Here is a 21140-nt window from a genome sequence, read left to right as displayed (position 1 = left end):
GGATGATCCATCTGTATTGAGAATGTAATTGTGTGCATCATTACACATTTCCTCTGCTAAAATTATGGTCATTGCCTACAATTATGCATGCCTCTTTGAAGAAGATATTAGACATATTGAAAAATACAGACTCAGGTGACTGCTAAATTTGAATAAAAGTGTCACTGCTAATATTTAAAGAACTATTTTAAATTCGCTTCATTGCTCCTTTGATGTGATGATACGCGCTCTCTGAAAGTGGGCCGCCAGAGAGCCAAGTGCAATGGCAATACATGTCAGGAATTTGATTTATGTCTGGTCAACGGCTGCCGCTTAGAATGACTCTTGTTCTTTTTATGCTTTCATCGCCGGGTCATTGGGTTTGCGGCACGTTCCAAATGATGATGACCGAGGGCTAACCCTGCGATTGTCCTGAGCTGCGCTCGCACTGAAGGCTTGTGACGGCGGGTCACGTGAGGTGGCTCTGCCCCTTGGACCGTCTTAATCGCAGCTATATCAAAGGCGAATTGCCCTGCTCCCGCTATGCACCGAGTGACCTTGCTCTCCATTTCGGAGATTATCTCCTGTCTCTGCCGTGCAGCAGGCTTCTCTGCAGTGCTGAAGCTTGTGAAGGGATGACCTCAGGCAAAAGAAGGACAACGCCAGCGAGAAAGCGAAAGAACGCTGGACCGTTAATGTGAAGGGACGCCAGGGCCTGACATGGCTTGTTGTGTGAACGTGAAACTGCGAGGGGGATGACAAACATAGGCCGGGGAGGTCTTTTTCAGATGCTGCTCCTGTTCTGAAACGGGCGCTGCAGGGTCTCGTAGCTACCGAAGCAAATACTTGCCAAGATCACCAGCACACACGCCTTGTCACCATTGGGCTGCCCATGTTCTATACTAGCCAGACTAGACAGATACATTTGGGCAGACACGTTAGGTGACCGTCTCCATTGTAAACTGGAGTTCACCTGAAATGGCCGGGGTTTGCATGACATAGCGCCAAGGAGGTTGTTCCTCTTCACTTGCATTCTCTCCCATGTATTCACAATTCATTCATAACTAGTGTTATGGAGGTCACCCAATATGTAATATTTTAGGTTATTTATTAGTTAGACTTCAGGAGAGCATTGTAGGCCTATGAATAAGCAGAACAATGGGCAATGGCCACAGTCATTTGCTCCAAAGATGCTAACGACTGAGGCTTTCTTTTTTGGTGGGAACATAATGTTAAATGTGAATGTTAATTATAGTCTGTTAAAATGTAACTATACTAGGTAGCGAATACATTATAATAAATTAAATTATATATGATATATATATATATGATAAATTATAGTTAAGCATTTTCACTGTCATCTGATTGAGAAGGTTTTATATTGTCTTGTCATACATACTGTAGGCTATATAACTGCTGCTGTATTTAGACTATAAACTTAAAGGTTTGGATTAAGGGCCAAGTCTGCGTAGCTTTTGGTACACTAACGTTAGTGCTGTTATGAGTTATGGTTTACTGGAAAGAGAGCATACATTGGTTGCTTTATTCTTCTCATACCATGGTTATTTGAAACAGAAATAATTCAGCGCTGTTGCTGTTAACTTTTAATTAACTGTTGCTGTTATCTTCAGTTATAAACAGAATGTTCATTGAATGTTGAATGGGCTTGTATATTAATATGGAAGGTGACATGCGCTGGAATCAAGTATTAACTGTAATTGAGTAGCATGATATAATTCATAACATATCACAGTATGCTACTGTATTTTCATTTCTAATGTTTTAACATCTGCTTGCATGATGTTCAATGTACCACACCCATATTCAAGTAGGTCATCACTGACACGGTCCCCTCGTCAGGTTTGTTTGAGGAAGTAAAAGCTATTTAGGTCTGTGACAATACAGACAGGTTTGGACAGGTTTGAGTGATAGTGGAGATGCTCACAAGTTTTCAGATAGTCCAGAATCAGTCCATAACCTGACCAGTGGAGATAAGGCATTAGCATAAGCGTGAGAAATGACACGTGTGATAATCGACTTTGCAGGTGCCCTTATTTAGGCCCGCAGGTCCTGCTGGATATTCACAGGAGCAATTAGTGAGATGTTAGTCAGTGTTTTCGGGTGATGTCAGGACCTCACCTGGAAATGCAGCCTCAGACCGGTTTCCCATGACGACCTATGCACTACTCCACACGTTGCTGTGCACTTCCTGTAATGTCGTTCATCACCCAGCTATGCTCATGTGACATGCTAGAGTTTTGGTTTTCTCCCTGCTGTGAACCGGGATCTGGTGTAGCATGGATGCATGATATTACAGGAATGGGAAAGGCAGTAAGAATTAATGACAATAGTCATCAATCAAGCAAGGCCTATGGGGGTAATGTGGACTATAAGCCAGCTGGGGTAGGTTCTAAAGGATCAAAATCTCTTAGGGCAGGCTCCAGTGGAAGGGGCACCACTGAGAACAAGCTGCAGTAGCAGGTTTTTCCTGTCAGACGAGGCCCAGATAAACACCGCTGCAGGTTTTTGACCTCAAGTATCCTGTCTTTTCAGGCTGTAGCAGTACTGACGGCCACCTACCCCGTGGGTCACATGCCCTACGGCTGGCTGACGGAGCTGCGTGCAGTCTACCCAGCCTTCGACAAGGTAAGTGACGTCACCGTCACAGGGGGGTGACCGGCCCTCTCAAACAGCCTGCAGTCAATGGTAGACACAGCCGTAGCGATGTGTGTTGTGTCGTTACGCCCCCTACCTGAACCAGCAAGGGCCCTCCAACACAGCTGAACACAGGGACAAGGGGAAGTCTCAACCAGGCTGTATGAAGCGGCTCTTTTTCCCAAAGTCACGCGGACGTGGAAGGAATGTGCAGAATGCCCAAGCAATATCGCATAATTATCAGCAAGATAAAGACTGCCTCCAGAATGTCTTATTGCCAATTATGCCAGCAGGGTCCCTCTCTCTGTATGAATTCATTCAAAATCCATCTCCTCAGTCTCCCGCTGTGAGGGCAGTTTGCTCTGACTTCTCGCAAACTGTGTGGGAACCCGTTCGCATTTCGGATGGGTTTGCAGACAGATTTATTTTATTCATTTGGAATTGCGTCATGAGTACAAGCACCATCAATGGACTCATCGCTACAAATATTTTTTTCTATGATTTGTGATGATGGCAATAAACGTCTCGAAATATTACAAAGTTAATGTTTTTAGACCTGAGAAAAATTTGTTGTTAAACCAGAGGAAATGCAATGCAATCAAATATATTGCAAAATCACTTATGCCCTTCCCAGATATGCAGGCCTTTATAGGATATACTGTTAGGATCTACATTGTATTACTCATTTATGTAATTGCCCAAAATCATGTCAAATTTAATCGGGGCTAGGTGATATGTCTAGTTCACACCCAATGGCCCAAAGGAACTGTCCCAGAACAAAGCGTTGCTGTCATACCAATGCAGATCACACCGAATCGTCTGCAGGAACTGACCTTGAACAAACAGCCATCACTGTGGACCACACCAAATGGTCAACATGAGCTGTCTTTGAACAATGGGTCATTAACATATCAATGCTTGTAGTCCACACTCTCTGCCAGTCTGTTGAAATGCAACCAACAACTGTTGAGGTGTGGCCTCATCATACCTAGTAAAGGAGATTCCAAAGAAGATTCCATGAGAACATCAACAACATAAAAGCACAGTGTTAGCTCTAGATGTGTCCATACATTTTGTACCAGCCTTACTTGAATGCCCCAGCAAACGTTCAGCTTTTTAACATTCAGACAACCAAAAAGACCAAGATGGAAGACATAATTGCCCCCTTCTCTGTGTTTGACTGGAGCTGAGCCCACCATCGGAAATCCGCAGATCTAAATTGCTCTTGTGGGGTGACAAGTCATAATATTTATAGCTAAACAGTGGCCCTGTCAAGCAGGGCTAAACCTCCACCAGAGCTCTGGAAGACTGTGATTAGAGAGGCTGATATGGGTCTGTGCTGAGTCACCTGTGCACTGCGGCATAGCTGGGCAGCTGCCAAGGCTGTTCAAAGTGTCAAGAAGCGCATCTCACAAACCTCTGCGGTTTGGTTGACAGGTTGAGTCTTGGTCAATAAACGATTCAGTTGCAGATTATGATGTCACCCTTCGGTCTACTGTCAGAGCAGGCTGAAGGGTGTCTGATGTATATTTTATTATTATTAGATCAGCAGGGTTCAGCCATTTCCACATACCTTACACTTTGAAGTATGATTTTCACTACAGAATGAGGAATTAAAACTTCATTACGGGTCTTAATTTGTTTTTGTCCTAATGTGTTATTAATTTAATTCAGTGTTGTATTGAATGTGGTTCATTTTTAAGCATGACTAAAGAATGACCAGTTATTTGTCTCACAGTAGAATCCCATTAAGGGTCTGTGGAAATTTCCATGGATGGTTTGCTTAGCAAAGTGTCAGGGGCTGGAGTGTTTACTGTGTTGTCAGTTGTTCCCTAATGAACACCCGCTTTTTGCAGGGCTTGTGGTTTACATAAAGGATGTGTGACTTTTATTACCTGTCTGTAATTGCTGGGCGGTTTAATTGGGAAACGGACTGCTGTCTGACGAATAGAAATGAAACGCCTTGAGCGTTGCCATAACTGTGAGGTAATTTGTGAGGATGTGATTCACGGTGGTAGCGGCGATGGCTAACCTCTTTTAAGATGAGTCAGACTAAATCCTGCAAGTCTCAGCGGTCTTCTTTTCCGTTTCTCACGGCAGACCAAAATATTGGAAAATACATTTAAAACAACTTTTGCATAAGTGACATGGTGCAGCATCTGACTCCAGGAACAAGACAGAATATTGTAAAAATGCTACATGAAAACATTGTCAAAAATATCATGCACATGACCAACACCAGCATTGTGACACTGTTGATATGCCAGGAATTTGTGAATAAAAAATTGTGAGTTATGCTTTTTAATTGTTTCTTTCTGGTTAAGATTTTTATGAAAACTAGTCATTAGTTCGTCCTCATCACTAACAATATTTGTCTCCTTTGTCACCAGAACAACCCAAGTAACAAACTGGTGAACAGTGGCACCACGGTTACCAAGTCACACATCAAGAGGTTCACTTTTGTCTGCTTGGCACTATCAATTACGGTAAGATTACCAATGTTTTATATACTTTTTAATTTTGTATTTTATTAAGGGGCGGATAGATTTGGCTTGCTCTATGAAATACTGGAATTGAAATTAATCTGAGGCCAAGTCAAGTCAGTGGGCTCTAATTTTAACTTGAAAGTAATGGGTTATTCTAAGAAACTTTAAATTTTTAGCCCAGTAGTCTCTGGAATTAACAAAAATGTGAATTTTTCAGTTGCTGGTATGACTTTTTATTACTGTTATTATTTTAAAACAAAGGACAAAGCGATCTGTGCATATAATAAATACAAGCCCGAGGCTGGTGCTCGGTTTGTTCTAGCTGATGCGTCACACATAACTGAGGGATGTTCAGAGAGGTCTTAAAGAAAAACATCTCAAAAGCTCAGCTAATGGGAACAAAAGCCTTGCAGATTAACACGTATGTTAGGAGTATCACTTTGCTTTGTGAAACTCCATTGTTTTGCGGACCCTTTCACGCCGTGTGGAAATTATGAATAGGTTAAATATGAGCAGCAGAGCTAAGCAGATCGCTGAGTCATAGGGAGACAGCGGAGACCAGGCGCCGAGTCATCGGAGTCTGACTGTGAGGAATCGCCGCATCATGGAACCGCTTACCGACACGCACAGCCGCCGCAACATCTGTACTGTTCCTGACACGCGCTGTCATCGTAGCTCTGATTCTCTTAGGCCGACACGGCGGAGCGTCGGACATCTACTGAATACCCAGGCGCATGCTGTTATTCGTTTTTTTTTTCCTTTTACTTTCTGCTTGGCCTGTTTTGTAGGCAACAGGCACTGAGGATTAGAGCTTGCTTTGCAATCCGGAAAATGTCAGATTTTTTCTTCAGACTTTACACTCAGTAGCCAATTTACTATCTTCTGAGATTTATGCTGACGGATTCCGTCTTCGCTGTGAAATTTTTTAACAGAAATGTGAAGGGGTGGAGGAGAGCGGGGGTTTGTGAGTGTTGGAATCCATCTGGAAGGCCTTGGTTATCAATTACCATTGACAAATGCAATTTAGACTATAACGTACAGTATGAAACTCAACCCCCCACCCCCACCCCATCAAAAATACAGCACTGGGTATACTGGAAAGCATTCTTTCACCAAAAGATATGACCGAGGTCTTGGAAAGCTGATTGTATGCACTACAGTAGTTGTGCGTTAAGGAAAGGGGAGCATTCTTGTTTCTATTCTACTCTGTCAGCATTAGCAGAAAACACAATAAAGGTTTCCTCACTGAAAAAATAGGATATGCAAATGATTCTTTCACAGCTCTCAACTTTCTATTATCTTGCTGCACAGACCTTGTCTAAGGGGTGAAAACCGTTCTCCCGGCATTGTGGGCACCAGGCGGGAAGCGATAAGACTTTGGCTAAGGTGGCGGGTGATGTTAAAGGACCGCGCTGTGAGCTTCTGCAGCCTCTCTGTGGTGAGACAGGGCTTCTGGCGCAATGCTTATCTCGAAGGAGTGGAAGGAGCTGTCGTTCCCTCTGTGCCTGCAGACTAGCTTGCTGACTGCAGAGTATGATAATGAGCGGCACTCTGTGGTGGAGGGTTGCTTGCCCAGTTCAGGTCACCAGAAAGGGTCGAAGGGACAGAGGGGAGGGTTAGGGCGATTGGCTCTTGCTTGGGAAACATATCCAACCCCCACAAGGCAGGGGGGGAGTGGAGCTCTGCAGCTAAGGCGCTGAATATGTTAAGCTTTGAGACCTTTCTCTCCTTGCCCACTGGGCCACTGCCCCCTAGGGGCGACCTTGTGAATAGCTGAGCTCCTTCAATTAGCTTGGGAGAGAAGGATGCAGGTGACAATATTGATGAAATCCAAGGGGGAAAAACTGTCTGTCTTTCTGGCTCTTTATCTCTGACACCACCCACTGATTGAATACCTGTACAGAGTCCAGCTTTTTCCTGTATTGATTGTTCTTGCTTCCTATCTTCACATTGGAGAAAAAAAAACTTCACCAAAAAATTATGTAGGCAAACTGATCCCTAAGGGAGGATGTAGTTCAGCCAAGTATGCTGCTTCACTTGAGTAACAGCTTAAAAATCAGTGTGCCCTAGTCTAAGCTAGTAGGTAGGGCTAATCAGCCATGCATGTTGGGCAGCAAAAGGGAGCAGACCTCGCCTTGTGGAGTTAATTGGAAAACGAGGGGTCTTTCAGCCAGAATTGGGCCCAGCCTGCAATCACCCATCCCAGACTTTCCTGATGTGAAATTCAAGGAGATTCCATTGTAGACAGGTATTCATTAGGGCCATGATTTACTAACCACACCATATTGGTTGTTCCCGTGCAAAACATCACTGTCTATGCCACGCCTGACAAGTGCATAAGGACTAATAACTGCCTGCCAACAGTAGATCCACCTGGCAATTTACTCGCTTTTCAATGTTGTGCTTCTTGAATATTTTGGGAGACGTACCGTGCCTGTATGTTGAAGCCACTGGGAAAGTAGAATTTGCAGCCCTAAGCCACTCCTATTCCTGGAGTGTTTGTCTGGGTCCAAATGCTTTTCATGGCTTCCTCTCTGAATATCGTTAATAATTCAGAGACACATTTACACTCATTATACGTCTAATAAAACTGTACTCATTCTTAATGCATTCTTAATCCGAGAGATACAATATAAATCAAAGCTAGAGCCTCAGATTCATCACTGGGGGAGATCTGGCAGCGTCACTCATGTTGCTGTGGGTTTCTCTGTCGGGTCCAGACTTGTAGGCCTGTCTGCCCACAGGTAGGAACATTACTCCCATTCCAAAGGCCTTTGTTTTTCGTACACCCAGTAACGTGGCATAAAAGCAGCACAGAAGAAAAGCACAAGGCGTTTTGAAGTTAACAGGCTCCGATTTGCCCTGGGGCCGATTCAAAGGCTCCCTTTGCAAAACAGGAAGAGCTTTTAATAGCGTGGCGAGGAGAGGGGGATGATCACCGCGCCAGATGTGAGTTTCCCGTCCTGTAAACAAGCAAAAGGGCCCAGCTGGCATCAAGCCCTGGTTCTTAACTACAGATAGGCATAGCCATAGCTGACAACTGCAGACAAAGAGATGCACATCACGTCGTTTAACAATTTTGACACACCTTAAAAAAAACATACTGTTTAAGTGCGAATCGCCAGAAAACGTGTTTTGAATAACAAACGAGCGAAAAAAAAAGGATCAGGCCTCCTCGCCGTTTGTGAGCGCTGAAGTGCTGTGAAAATCAGTCAAATTATACAAATCCCAGGGCAGCCATCTATGAAAATGTATCATAATTTGTCCCAGCGCCAGCTCAATACCTTGCATGCATTCCTCTGCGGTGTTCCAGGCAACGTTGCGCTGAAAACCGTAACGGTGGTGCTCAGTTGTGGATTTGCATTGCTCTGCAGGGTCCTGCAGGGAGAATAACATAAGAAAACCCTGCTGCTAGAATCTATGCCGTCCCAGCACCCGCTCTGAATGAACCCCTGTTTCAGTTGTATTGGGCCATTCATTCCGTTCACAGCAGTGACTATGGGTGTAATAGCTACAAATTGATCCCTTCTAGGCACAACAGAAGAGCAACCGAGATAGACAGCTCTTAGGAGCAATTCAGTAAGGGCTGTGAAATCTGGAGTTGACGTCCTTTTTGTTAACATCCCAGAACAGTAAAAATAATGGAACGACTGATATGGCAGCATGTGTACATGGTACCTTCTTCAAATTGTTGCCTAACGCACTTGTTTGAAGGAGCATGCAACTATAGCTCAGTCTTTCTGAACTCAGAGATACTTCGTGACCTGTGTGACCTGTTAGGCAGTGTTGAGACAAGGCTAACAGTATTAATCAAAGAAAATGGCCATTAGCTCTAAACTATCCATGGCAGCCATACCATGTCAAGCTGAAACTGAGGGGGCAGTTTCACCCATTCACTGGGTTCAGGTTAATGTTGTCAGAGTCTTGTGTCAGTCAGAACAAAGGAGGCAGAAAGACAGGCCAGTGCTTTATTGAGTGTGTGTATGTGTGTGTTTTCGTGGGCATTGATACATGCAATGGACAACTTTTATAATGTCCAAAATCCTTGGCTCTGTTGAGGTTTGTATTGGTGGCCAATGGATATCGACAGGTCAGGGGGCAAATGGTGACCTGGGAGTTGTCCTTGGGGTTGCGCATGTGGCAACAGGGTTACCTGTTGGGGTGCCGCTGACAAGGGGGAAGAGCAGGACAGGTTTGGGCAGGTTTGAGCTGGTTTGAAAACAACGTGTGAGAGGTGGGGGTGGTGTGCACAAACTGACACAGGAAAGCAGCCCCTTTTAACAAAAATACTACAAATTGTATGTGAGCACAAATATAAAACATAGCAATAGCAGACAGACAGACACAAAACCATCAGCGCACCAGGTTAGAACCAGAGCAGTGCTTGGAATCAATACCATAGCAGTATATGGACACATCTTTCTGTGTTCAGATAAACAGTGAATAAATTATACATATAATCAATTTTGCTGTGCTAGCAATATGCTCTTGTATCAATCAATTGCAATGAGATTTATCTCTCAATAAAAAAGTGTGACTTGTTTTACAAATCACATGATTACATATCTCGTCGAATCCTGTCCTTTGTAAAGATTCATTGTTTCCATATGCTGTGACGAAGGTCTGACCTAAACGTTAGCCTACAATAAAATGTCAGTGATACAAAATGTCAGTGGATTTTTTTTTTATGTGCGTAGCAGTTACTATTCACCTCAAACAATAATCTCTGTATAGAATCCAGGTTTCAGGTGAACACAGGGAGGGGTAATTACAGTGTGCAATGCATCGTGGGATAAAATACAAAAGCTTTTCCTTTAGTGGCTAGGTTCGCTTTAATGCGCTTTGCAGTAAACTTTGGAGGTGGAACATAACAGGAATGACTCATACAAAGAAATGATTATATTAAATTACATTATTGGCATTTAGCAGACACTCTTATCCAGAGTGACTTACATCAGTTATAGTGTTTTTACAATGTTGTTCATTTATACAGCTAGATATTCACTGAGGCAATTGTGGGTTAAGTGCCTTGCCCAAGGGTACAGCAGCGGTGCCCCAGTGGGGAATCGAACCGGTGACTTTCCAGCTCCTTAACCACTAAGCTACACTGCCACTAACCACTAAGCTACACTTTCTCCATGGAGAATGGAGAAAATGGAGAAAAACAGGACCGGGTAATGCAGTTACAATGGACTGATCTGAGACTATGTGGCCTGTCAACCAATAAGCAGGAGGGTGGGTGGTAGACTTAAAGAGACCTGTCGTTCTTCGCCTGAGGTGCAGGAGCCATCTGATAGGCTGTAAGTGGATGGCATTAGCGGTGGTGCTAAGTAGTGCACAGGTGTGAATACCCCCCCCCCCCCCCGCTCTAAGTCTCCCAGCCTTGCAGGGAAGCCACCCCACCCCCCCGGCATCATCCGAGCGTCTCGCTCCAGTCTCTCCGATCCCCCCCGGATTTCCTCCAGGGTGGCAGTTTGCTGAGGTAAATGGCAGCTTTAAGAGATGCAGGCGTGGCTGGAAGATATCACAGAGGCACATCTGATCCCCGTCCCTTTAAAGATAATCCTGACGATGCAAAGCGGGGAGGTGTGGGAGCTCCCGGGCTGAGTGCATTATGGGGAGTGTTTTGTTTCGGTCGAGAAAAGCAGGACTGTCTAAGCCTTTGGCCCACTTCATGTGACATTGTGAGGTGAAATCTGGTTGGTTTACATTGCACATGCATGTGAGCATTATTTCTCCACTAGCGCCTGTTGGCAAGACAGGCAAAGTTACTTAGAGCTAGTGAAAGGGCTTCCTCATTCTGACAATCCATCAGAATCACTAAAACCTTGTGATAGAAAACCAGGCGCCAGAGAGTTTTGTATTGTATAAATGGTCACATATTATAAAATCAGTAAATATCCAGCTGTATAAATGGATAACATGTAAAAATTGTAACCTATGTTAGTTATTCTGGATAAGAGTGTCTGCTAAATGCCAATAATGTAATGTAATTAATTACGTCCTTCCTGTGCATGGGATATTCCTTCCAGATTCTGTTGATGGGAGTGTGTGTGAATAGTTCTGTTGTGTACCAATAGTGAGGGCTTTGGGACCCTAATGCTAAACAACCATGTTTTAAGTGTAAAAAACAACAAAATGATGCAATAATACACTGACAGGCATATGTAAGTAATAAATCAGGAGAACAATGAATAAGGGATCGGCATGTTTATTTATCAAACGATGGGCTGGGGATTGCCAGACGCGAACTCTCAAAACTTCCTGTTCACAGTTCTGCAAGCTGTCTCCTGTAATATTATTTGCCATAATATCTGGGAACGCTCATGTAGACCCTGCTTATGACGGGGTTAAATGTTCTCCCTTTCATCCCTCAGTCTGGTCTGTGTGCTCATGCTCAGTCACCGTGCAGCATGAGGTAGGCTGGCGGGTTTGGTGGAAAAAGAGCATCTGTCCGACTGGGAGAAAGATGTAATGCGTTGCAGCTGATTCCGACTCGGCTTGCCAGGAGACCTGCTCTCTGTTGTTACTGCAGGGCATTGATGTACTCTCTCATCCCTGGCGCTTTCATTTCTCACTCCGAGACGCGACTGGCTGCTCTCCTCTCTCGCCGGCGGGAGTACGGCCTGTTTGCCGCGACCCACGTCACGGCATCCTCGTACCGGAAAGCCGCGCGCCCGTTTCTTCCCGCGATTACGACACGAGGTCTCCGACTTGCGGTCCGCGCGCTGGAAGTGCCTTCGGTCACGCTCATCTGTCGCCGTGCTTGTCGTACTGAGAGTTTGTTTCTGGTGCGATGTCACTTGAGAATTGGTTGCGCAACAAGTCGCCATAATCAGATCAAACAAGGCATTACGTTGAAAGGTGACACAGATGAGCTGACAAACAAGTTCAAGTTCAGCTGCTGTTCAGTCTCTGCTTTGTGACGTCTTAATATTATCTGCTTAATGCAAGGTAAAAAATAACGTGTTGAAGTTATATATAACACATATTAATGTATATATAGCATCTTTGAATTATGTATATACTGTATGGTATGGTAGGTATAATCGGCAGCATACAGTGTGGCTTTTTAGCATGGCGGTAAGGAGCAGGTCTCGTAACTGAGAGGTTGCTGGTTCGATTCCCTGCTCGGGCACTGCTGCTGTATCTTTGGGCAACGTACTTAACCCAGAACTGCCTCAGTAAATACGCAGCTGTGAAAACACTGTAACCAATGGAAGTCGCTCTGGATGAGAGTGTCTGCTAAACGAGAACAATGTAATATAATCATTTGTCCTTCTCAGCTGTCACTGCTGTCTGAATGACCACAGAAATGACAAAAACAAATTGTAACGCAACTGATCTCCCAATCAGTATGACTGTACAGATGGGTGTCAGTAATGTAAATCAGTACATCTGCTTTGATGTCTGAACTCACTCACACAAAGCTGTTTGCAGAGTGTTAGAATGTCTCCAGCAAGCAATGCTTGTAATGTGTGTTTATCAGGGCCATTTTCACAGTATCTCCAAGCTGAACACCACTACAACATGCCTATGGGAAGTGGTAGTTGGCTGACGAATGACTGAATGTTCCCAATATGTATTAGGACAGATAAAAACGTTCGTCTGAAAGTGTTAACGTTCACTGCGTGATGAGTGTCTCGCCCCAGGCCCTGGACAGAGTGCTAGGCTTGCCTGCCAGGACCCCGCTCACCGAGCGTCCTTCTGTTTCTGCCCCGTCTCTCTCCAGCTGTGCTTCGTGGTGTTCTGGACCCCACACATCTCGGAGAAGATCCTGGTGGACGTGATCGGGGTGGACCACGCCTTCGCCGAGCTCTGCGTCGCCCCACTGCGCATCTTCTCCTTCTTCCCGTTGCCAGGTACGGCGGCCTGCGAGGAGCGGCTCTCCTGCCCACACTCCCCATCCCCATCCCCAATCCCCCATCCCCCATCCCCTCTGCTGATAGAGTGGAGGCAAACGCTTGGCCCTCGCTCTGTGGATAATCGCTCCCCCCTGTGTTGTCGCGTGTACATGCCAGCAACACAAACAGTCCTTGCGCAACACGTCAAAGGGACAAACAGAACGTTTCAGGCCTCACTTGCGGGTAGTCCAGCGGTAGAACCACTGGCAGAACCTGCTCACGGCAACCAACACTCGTCCGCACCGCGGTTTCGGAGGAGGGGAGGCTCGGGAATGTTCCCGCGGCAGTGGGGGATTGTGGGATTTCTGTCCGCCGTGCCAGGCTCCTTCCCTCGACCCCCCGCTCCCTCGCTCCGAGTCGACCTTTAAAAACACACATGAATAGGATTAGCTAAGTCTTCCTCACAATGGCTCCTTTCACCAGACTGTCCCTCCCTTTCTCCCACGAGCATCAGCAAGATTCGGGGGAGAGAGAGGGAGCTGGTGGATCATCTTTTATCAGACGGCCGGGCCTAAAAAACAATTTTGTTTTGCTCATAAACACTGAGATGCATTTATTTTTCATTTTGACACAATTTAGTCACAGTGCTACTGCGGCAATCTCTAGGCTTTGCTGATGTGTTTATACCTTGGCTGTCAGGTATAAACACATCAGGCAGTAAAGCTTAAGAAGGCGTTTGAAATAAACCTCGCAGGAGTGTTGATGTGGCAGTCGCCTTTCATCTCTGTCCCAGAAATAAACTCCACGTGGGAATAAATAGTAGGTGTGCGGATGCTAATTCAAACAAAATTATTTTGATTAGCGAGCCCAAGGCTTTTATTCAGTTATATGTGTGCTAATTAGCATGTTATTGACTTAATTCGCAGTAAGTCTCTTGTAGTCTTTAGTACTGCATGCAGTGGTTTCTTGACAATAGCCCCTCTGGAACCTGATATGAGTGCGCTTGGTAAAAGTGTGGCATGGCACTTGGTAATAGTGGAGCCCAGAGCCAGAAGTTGTGGAGTGTGCCAGGCCTACCCTCCATGCCTGCCAGTTTGCTACTTTGCAAAATGGCACAAGCTCACCTCTGGTCTCTCTGCCCCCCGTCCCCGATCGCAGTGACTATCCGGGCCCACCTGACAGGCTGGCTGATGACCCTGAAGAAGACCTTCGTCCTGGCCCCCAGCTCCGTGCTGCGAATCATCGTGCTGATCACCAGCCTCATCGTGCTGCCTTACATGGGGTATGACCGTCTTCCTCCTCCTCCTCCTCCTCCTCCTCTTCCTCCTCCCTCTGCTCTCTCTGTCCTCTGAACCCTGTCTCCTCCTCAGCTCACCTGCTCCTGCTGTGAGCTCAAGGCGGCGTCAAAATTGGGGCCCATTTAGCCGATTCCTGGTTCAGTGCTTTCACACAATCCCTTTACAGCTGCAGTGTGGTATACATAACAGTGATAAGGAGATGGGCTTGTAACTGAAAGGTTGCTGGTTTGATCTCTGCTGGGGCACTGCTGCTGTACCCTTAGGCAAGGTACTTAACTCACAACTGCTTTTGTAAATACACAGCTGTATAAATATATAACATGTAAAAATTGTAAGCCATGTAAGCTGCTCTGGAAAAGAGCGTCTGCTAAATGATGATAATGTAATGCGTGCTAAACTCCTGTAATTTATTGTGGATTGGTATTTTTTATGGTCTGATGCTGAATGCATTGGCTACTTAAAGAAAGTTGGTTTAAGAACATTTATCAGGACTGCCTGATTTCACTCCTCAGCTCAGCAAACCTTTAAACGTGAAGTCATCAAGACTAACAATTCAAACCCGTGTCCTAGGTCAGAGACAGAGTCCTCCCTACACATCTGTCTGTAATCGCACTTCGCTTTGACTTCTTGACCCCTGACCCCAGGACCACATTCTTCTCGTGCCTCACTCACACAGAGGAACTGGGGTCATCACTCACTGCTTTACTGCTGTGATGTCACATCTTGCAGACACTGAAAGGGGCAGCCGTGGGTTGGGGAAAAAGAGATTTGGGATTAGAACACAGTAGAGACCGCTCGATTATAAATAGCTCAGCGTTTATGTAACTTCAGACCACAACACTCACTGGTCTGGGAGTGTTTTAGCCTGGTCTGACACTTGCTTGTTTAATTGAACGGATACATTTCTGTTCTCTTGTGCTGGAAGTCACTCTGGATAAGAGCATCTGCTAAATGAATGGAATGCAATGTAAAACAAACAAAGGAGTAATTCTTGTATTCTGTTCAAATCTACAAATATAATCCTCATTAGACTGATCAAAGCATTCCATGAAATGCACAATATGCCCTTGTCATGTGACTCGGGACGCAGGGTTGAAGGAGGACTACATCTAAGTGGGCCAAGCAGCACTGTTAGGCCAGCTCACGGAGTGTTCAGTGAAGAGAGGCAGCCATCTTTATGAAAAGCCCAGTTGCGTCTCTTTCGGCGTAGTCACCCTTGGTTGCTGGCCAGCTAACCTGTAGGGTGATTGGCAAAGGCTGGCAAGCTCTCACGAGCGCAGCCCTCATCCAGTGATCAGCCCTAAAAAAACAAGATGCCGTGAGAGCCACTAATTTTGTCAGGTGCAAATGCCCTCAGAGCAGCAGACAGATAAAGGCGTGGTGCTGTGATTCAGATTTGCAAAAACAAACAAAAAAATAGACAGGCACCTTCCAGCCACACAGGTTACTGTTAACAGCAAATTCCTTTTGTTTGTGGTACCTGCAGTGTTCAGATAGGTTCACTGAACATGTGTCAATATTTGGAGGATGTGTGCTTTCAGAGTGGGAATATTCTGCCCCTCATAAAATTCAGAAGAGGCTAAAAATAAACTGCTGTGTTCCAGATGAGATGGTCTTATCAAGCATTAAATTACACCTCGGTCCCGTGACAGTGTAATCCACACACCTGGAAGGGAGAAACTAATGCAAAAAGACAGATAGGCTGGACTTGTTTAACCAAATTAGCAGCATGACAAAGAAGGCGTGGAGGAGAACAGGACTAGAGGCGTTGATTTATTCCTTGTTACAAAGCAGTGTACTTAACAGTTCAGAGGAGAACCCTTTTGAACCTCTTTTGGTAGTTGTGTTTGGGAATTTTTTTTCTGCAAAACGAGACAAAAGTTGTTTATGGTAACTGTTGCATTCTCAGCAACCCTCTGACCTGTCCAGAGGCTAATACACTGTTTGGCACCACAATTTGTTCTTAAAAACCTGCCAGAATAAAGTGTGCGAGACCGGGACTCACATTGGAATTCGTCCACCTTTTCGGTTTTGTTGGCTTGTACACCATCAGCTCCGTTGAACACACACACAAGTTATTGATCGAAAATTGTACATCTTCAAACTGTTGCGAACACGACCATGCAAACGTAACCTTCAGTCAGTACTTGCATGCTGTCCCGCCCAGCTGATGAGCACGTTTCGGCTGGGACTCATGCAGTTCACCTGCCTGCCGAGGGCAATGGGAGATAAAAGGGGATGAACTCCCAAAGAGCGTGCTGCCAAGTCAAAGAAGACATGTACTCCGAACCCAAAAACAAACTGCAGCTGGGGGCACTCCCATGAGGGCCCACTGGAACGAACACTTCAAAGACAAAGAGTATTCCTGGTTATATAACGTGCAATGTGAGGCAATGCAGTAGTTTAACAACAAATGTCTAAATGCCTAAACTGATATTGGATGGTCTACGGTTCGTCTCGAAGCCGTAAAAATAACAGGACCTCGCGGGAAAGTGCTTCTCGCACAGTGCAGCCACCGTTGGTTGTTGGCCAGCTAACCTGTAGGATGATTGGCAGAAGTTCCATAAAACTGGCAGCCCGGGGCAAGCTGTCATAAGCGCAGCCCCCGTCCGGCGAAGAGCACACAAAAAACAAGATGCCGTGAGAGCCGCTAATTTTGTCAGGTGCAAACCCCCTCAACAACAGACAGATAAAGGCGTGGTGCTGTGATTCAGATTTGCGAAAACAAAAACAAAAAAAGACACTGGCACCTTCCAGCCACAGAGGTTTCTGTTAACAGTAATTACTGTTTGTTTGTGGTACCTACAGTGTTCAAGTAGGTTTGCCTACTCACTGTCACCTTCCTTCAGTATTTGCAATAGGCCCGGGATGTGTGCACATGCCTAAATTGATATTGGGTGGTCTGAGATTTGTCTCGAAGCTGTGAAAATAACAGCGACTCACAGGAAAGCTTAAGCATTTTGTCCTTCTGAATTAAAGGAATTCTCCCGTGAAATCGCAGCCACACACGAAATGGGCTTTTTTGACTTGTATAACCAGGATGAAAGGAAAACCGTAGCTAGGTTCTTTTCCCCCAGCCTGTCTTCGGCTTGCAAGTAAATGTCAGCGGTGTTGTCAAATGACTTCAGACTGAATTATTCATAACTCTACATCAATAATGCACGCGCTTAATGTAAAAGATATGTGGGTGTCACTTGGCGGGAATGAAAGACCACTCCGCTCTGTGAGATTGGCGCAGCATACACGATCACCATAGTGCTTATTTTGCTTTAAAATATGCTTTCCCTTCAAACAGATGAGAAACACCTGACCCTACATTCAATAATGCAGTGCCCAGTGAAAGCCTGGCAGCATGGTCCCTGGGAACCAGAGAACAGAAAAAAAAACATAACAAGGAAATATTGGCATCTTGGACAAATTCTCAGACATCATATCAAATAAAACCTATAGTGTTAGATTTTTTTTATCTCATTTGTGTCTTTTGAAAGCTCTGAAGGCTTATGTTTTTTAGTTGTTGGGGTTGTATGTGGGCTGGTTTCCCTTGAAAATGAACAACATACCATTAGAAACTGTGGTCACCTTTCAGATCATGTCTGAACTAGACTAATGTAATCACAATGCCATTAAATAAGCAGGGACTGTAGAACTACAATTTTTACCGATTGCATAGTTACTCATAGCTGTCTATTGTACAATTGCATGAAACTGGGAAAGTTACATATTTAGATATGTAAATTATCCACCTAACCAATACTATCTTACATGTAATGGGAATGAATGAAGCAGCTGAAGTAGGTGAACACTCCCATGCCTGCCTTTCCATTTCTTCTCCGTTCAGAGTGGTCCCACCCAACCTGTATTTTTAACACAAGCTTATTCATTATTAATCGAATGCGTACAGAGTGAGTGGACAGTGTGGTTCCTGCTGCGATCGTGTGTGATACGAGGTGCACTCTGGTTTGTATTGCAGGGTGCACGGCGCCACGCTGGGGGTGGGATCTTTGCTGGCCGGCTTCCTGGGAGAGTCCACCATGGTGGCGATAGCCGCCTGCTACGTCTACCGAAAACAGGTGAGCGCCGAACCGCACGCTTTCAAGGCGTCATCAGGAAAACTCTGAGGTGTGTAAGCATGGGGGGGTTACAGATCTGCTGAGCAAAAGAAACCACAGCTTGGGCCAAAGCCTTGTTAGCGGATGCAGAACAATTCCATTTTTAACCAAATTGGTCCTGGGTTTTCTTCTTTTTTAACATTTTACTCAAAATGCAACATTCAGCACTCTTTGTCAAGGCCCATTTTTACAAGCTCCACTGAAAAAATGCGTCATGACAGATCACGCTGTAGTAGAACCATTATAGACTGAAATAGAATTTCCAGCTTTAGTCATCTCAGAGTCAGTCAGCTGACCTGGGAAGAGCTGGGGGAAGGTTTCCGTGACGCGGGCGGCCTTCTGTGAGGCCGGGCGCCGGCGAGCCACAGAGAGGAAGATGGCTTGTGGAAAAGGCGGCGTGGGAGGGATTCAGAGCCTCTCCGGCGTTGACCTCCGGGAGGGTGCAAAAATGCAAACCATCTGTGAACATCAACACGCCCCCCCCCTCCCCAGGGGGTGGGGGGCTGCCCTCAGCCATGCCCCTGTGTGCAGCGGTGTCTGCCTGCAGCGGTGAGCCTCGAGGCCTGAATCCGCTGCCATCAGAACACCGCGGTACCTCGGTGCCCCCCCGGCCGCCCCCACCCTGTAAAGGTCACTCTGAAATAATTTCCATTCTGCATCAACAGACACAAGCAAACTGTTATGTAACAAATTCTCAAGAGGACATTAAAATTTAAAAAAGGATTTAATTTTTTTTTTTTTAAATCTGTCATGTATTGAAGGTGTATGGGAAATAAATTTAATTGCTCTACAATTTAATGCACAGTAATCTTAAATAAATATAAATTAATGTACAAATAAATAAGCAAGCAATTTATTGTAGTAATCGGGAAAAAACTGAAATAATCTCCTGAGAATATACTTGAATGGAAGTACAGAATTTTTCCTAGCAATTTAATGACTACTTATTCAAATTATTCACTGCATTTACAAAAAAAGTGGGACGTACGTTTTCCCTTCGAGTGGCTTTGAAGAACCCGCTTTGAAGCAGGATCACAACCGATACAGGACACTGACTCATTTCATTTCAGTTGAAATGCAAACTAGGGTGGAAAACTGACATTTGGCTCAGGTACACGAAAATCTGCCGCAAATCTGTCCCAGTTGTTATTCATAGTACCCAAAAAAGGTCAGTGCTATTTTTGGAGCGTTTTTAAATGTACACACGACTCAGTTTGGGGGTATTACAGGCTATGAGAAAAACCAGTGACGTCGTACAGTTGTAGGCAAGAAGGGCAGAGGTCTAGCCGTTTCCCTGCTCTTTCGAAATGACGCAGTTGGGATGAATAACTACTGAATGCGAGCCAAGATCTGGCCTTAAACATCACTGGATTAGGTTACACTGTTAAAACCTCTTCCATTATGCCCACTGAGTGAAAAGTTCTTAATGGGATGGGGCTGTTGGAGCACTCAAGCACAGAGGGCCCTTTTAAGATCTCTGAGTGGAATCACTGCAGCTTGTGGTAAGGAGATTGGCTTGTGACCTAAAGGTTACCGGTTTGATTCGCAGGCAGAGTATGGCTGGTGTAACAATATACTTAACCTAAATTGCACTGATGACACAATCCAGCTGTATAAACCGAATATATTCAAAGTATGTAACTGTAAATTCCTTTGCATGAAAGTGTCTGCTGGGAAAGTAATGTTCTGGAGTCAGTGTTTCCTCTCTGGCTTGAGGTTCTGGACCGCGCTAATCCCTGTTTTGGTCATGCTGACTTCTGCCTGAAATGCCAAAACCTCACCATTCTCCCCTGTGAAGCAACTTCCAAAGACAGTTAATGTCTGTTGTGGAGCAGCAGCTTGGAGAACACACACTACTCAGCCCAGGCCCTCATACACTAATCCAAGAAGTTTTATATGTCTGTTTATGGTACTGGCTTCACAGCAACAAGGAGATGAGACTCAGGCTGTTCACCAGACTGATTCATTCAGTAGAATGAAAGCTCGTTATTTATCAGCCCTCCAAAGGTAGGGCCATTTACCCCTAGTGGTGATGGTCTTGAAACAGGTGCTTTACAGTTCACTTCCTTGGCCTGAATAAGTATCAAAACAATCAGCCCGATGTCTAAAATTTAAGCCTCAGTCAAAAACTGAACGTTTCTTCTGCCTTGTCTTTTCAGAAGAAAAAGAAAGACACAGATGGCGAGGCAACGGCAGAGGGCGAGGACTCCGCCCCCATGAACGAAGTGAGGTCCGGGAACCAACTGGAGGACATCGTGGAGCTGCGGGAAGAGGAGGAGGACGAATGAAAGCGGGATTCAGGAAGGGAGGGAGAGAGAGATGGAGAGAGAGAGAGAGAGAGAGCGAGAGACAGGGAAGGGGGGGGGGGGCGGAGGAGGGGAGCACACCCTCGCTTTCCGGGGACGGTTTTGAATCACTTGCTGCCGCCCATCGACACTCCCCCCCACCGCCACCCTCCCCCCACACCTGACTGTCCCCTAAAACCTGAGCGACCTGCGATGTTAGCTGCGGCGAGAATTCATCTTTAACAGGAAAATGAAGAGTTTAAAAAACGACGCCTGTCTGAAGATGGAGAGGAGCATCTTCGCAAAAGCATACAGCAGACTTGTGGCACGGACCCATGTGCTGCAGCGTATCCTCTTAAACGGCATAGAAACGCATCCGTATACACACACACACACACACATATGCGCATTCACGTCTTCCAGCTTTCATCTGGTCGCTACCCAACGCAGGACAGTGAAGATGCTAATTTGTACCAAAGCAAAA

General features: G+C 45.4%; 1 protein-coding gene across 1 annotated transcript in view; it reads left to right on the top strand.

Annotated features, from left to right (window-relative positions):
* The window catches only part of ankhb (ANKH inorganic pyrophosphate transport regulator b), a 40852-nt gene extending 20149 nt beyond the window's left edge, over window positions 1-20703 (top strand). Inside the window, exons 7-12 of the mRNA XM_036519310.1 lie at window positions 2533-2625; window positions 5025-5120; window positions 12853-12982; window positions 14123-14246; window positions 18233-18332; window positions 20531-20703. Of these exons, the coding sequence (XP_036375203.1) occupies window positions 2533-2625; window positions 5025-5120; window positions 12853-12982; window positions 14123-14246; window positions 18233-18332; window positions 20531-20659 (672 nt within the window). The 3' untranslated portion in view covers window positions 20660-20703. The remainder of the gene's footprint in view (window positions 1-2532; window positions 2626-5024; window positions 5121-12852; window positions 12983-14122; window positions 14247-18232; window positions 18333-20530) is intronic.
* The last annotated feature ends 437 nt before the right edge of the window (window positions 20704-21140 follow it).

This window comes from Megalops cyprinoides, chromosome 24, assembly GCF_013368585.1.
Source record: "Megalops cyprinoides isolate fMegCyp1 chromosome 24, fMegCyp1.pri, whole genome shotgun sequence".
NCBI lineage: Eukaryota > Metazoa > Chordata > Actinopteri > Elopiformes > Megalopidae > Megalops > Megalops cyprinoides.
The sequence above is the reverse complement of the archived record's forward strand: the minus strand, read 5'-3'. Positions and strand labels throughout refer to the sequence as shown.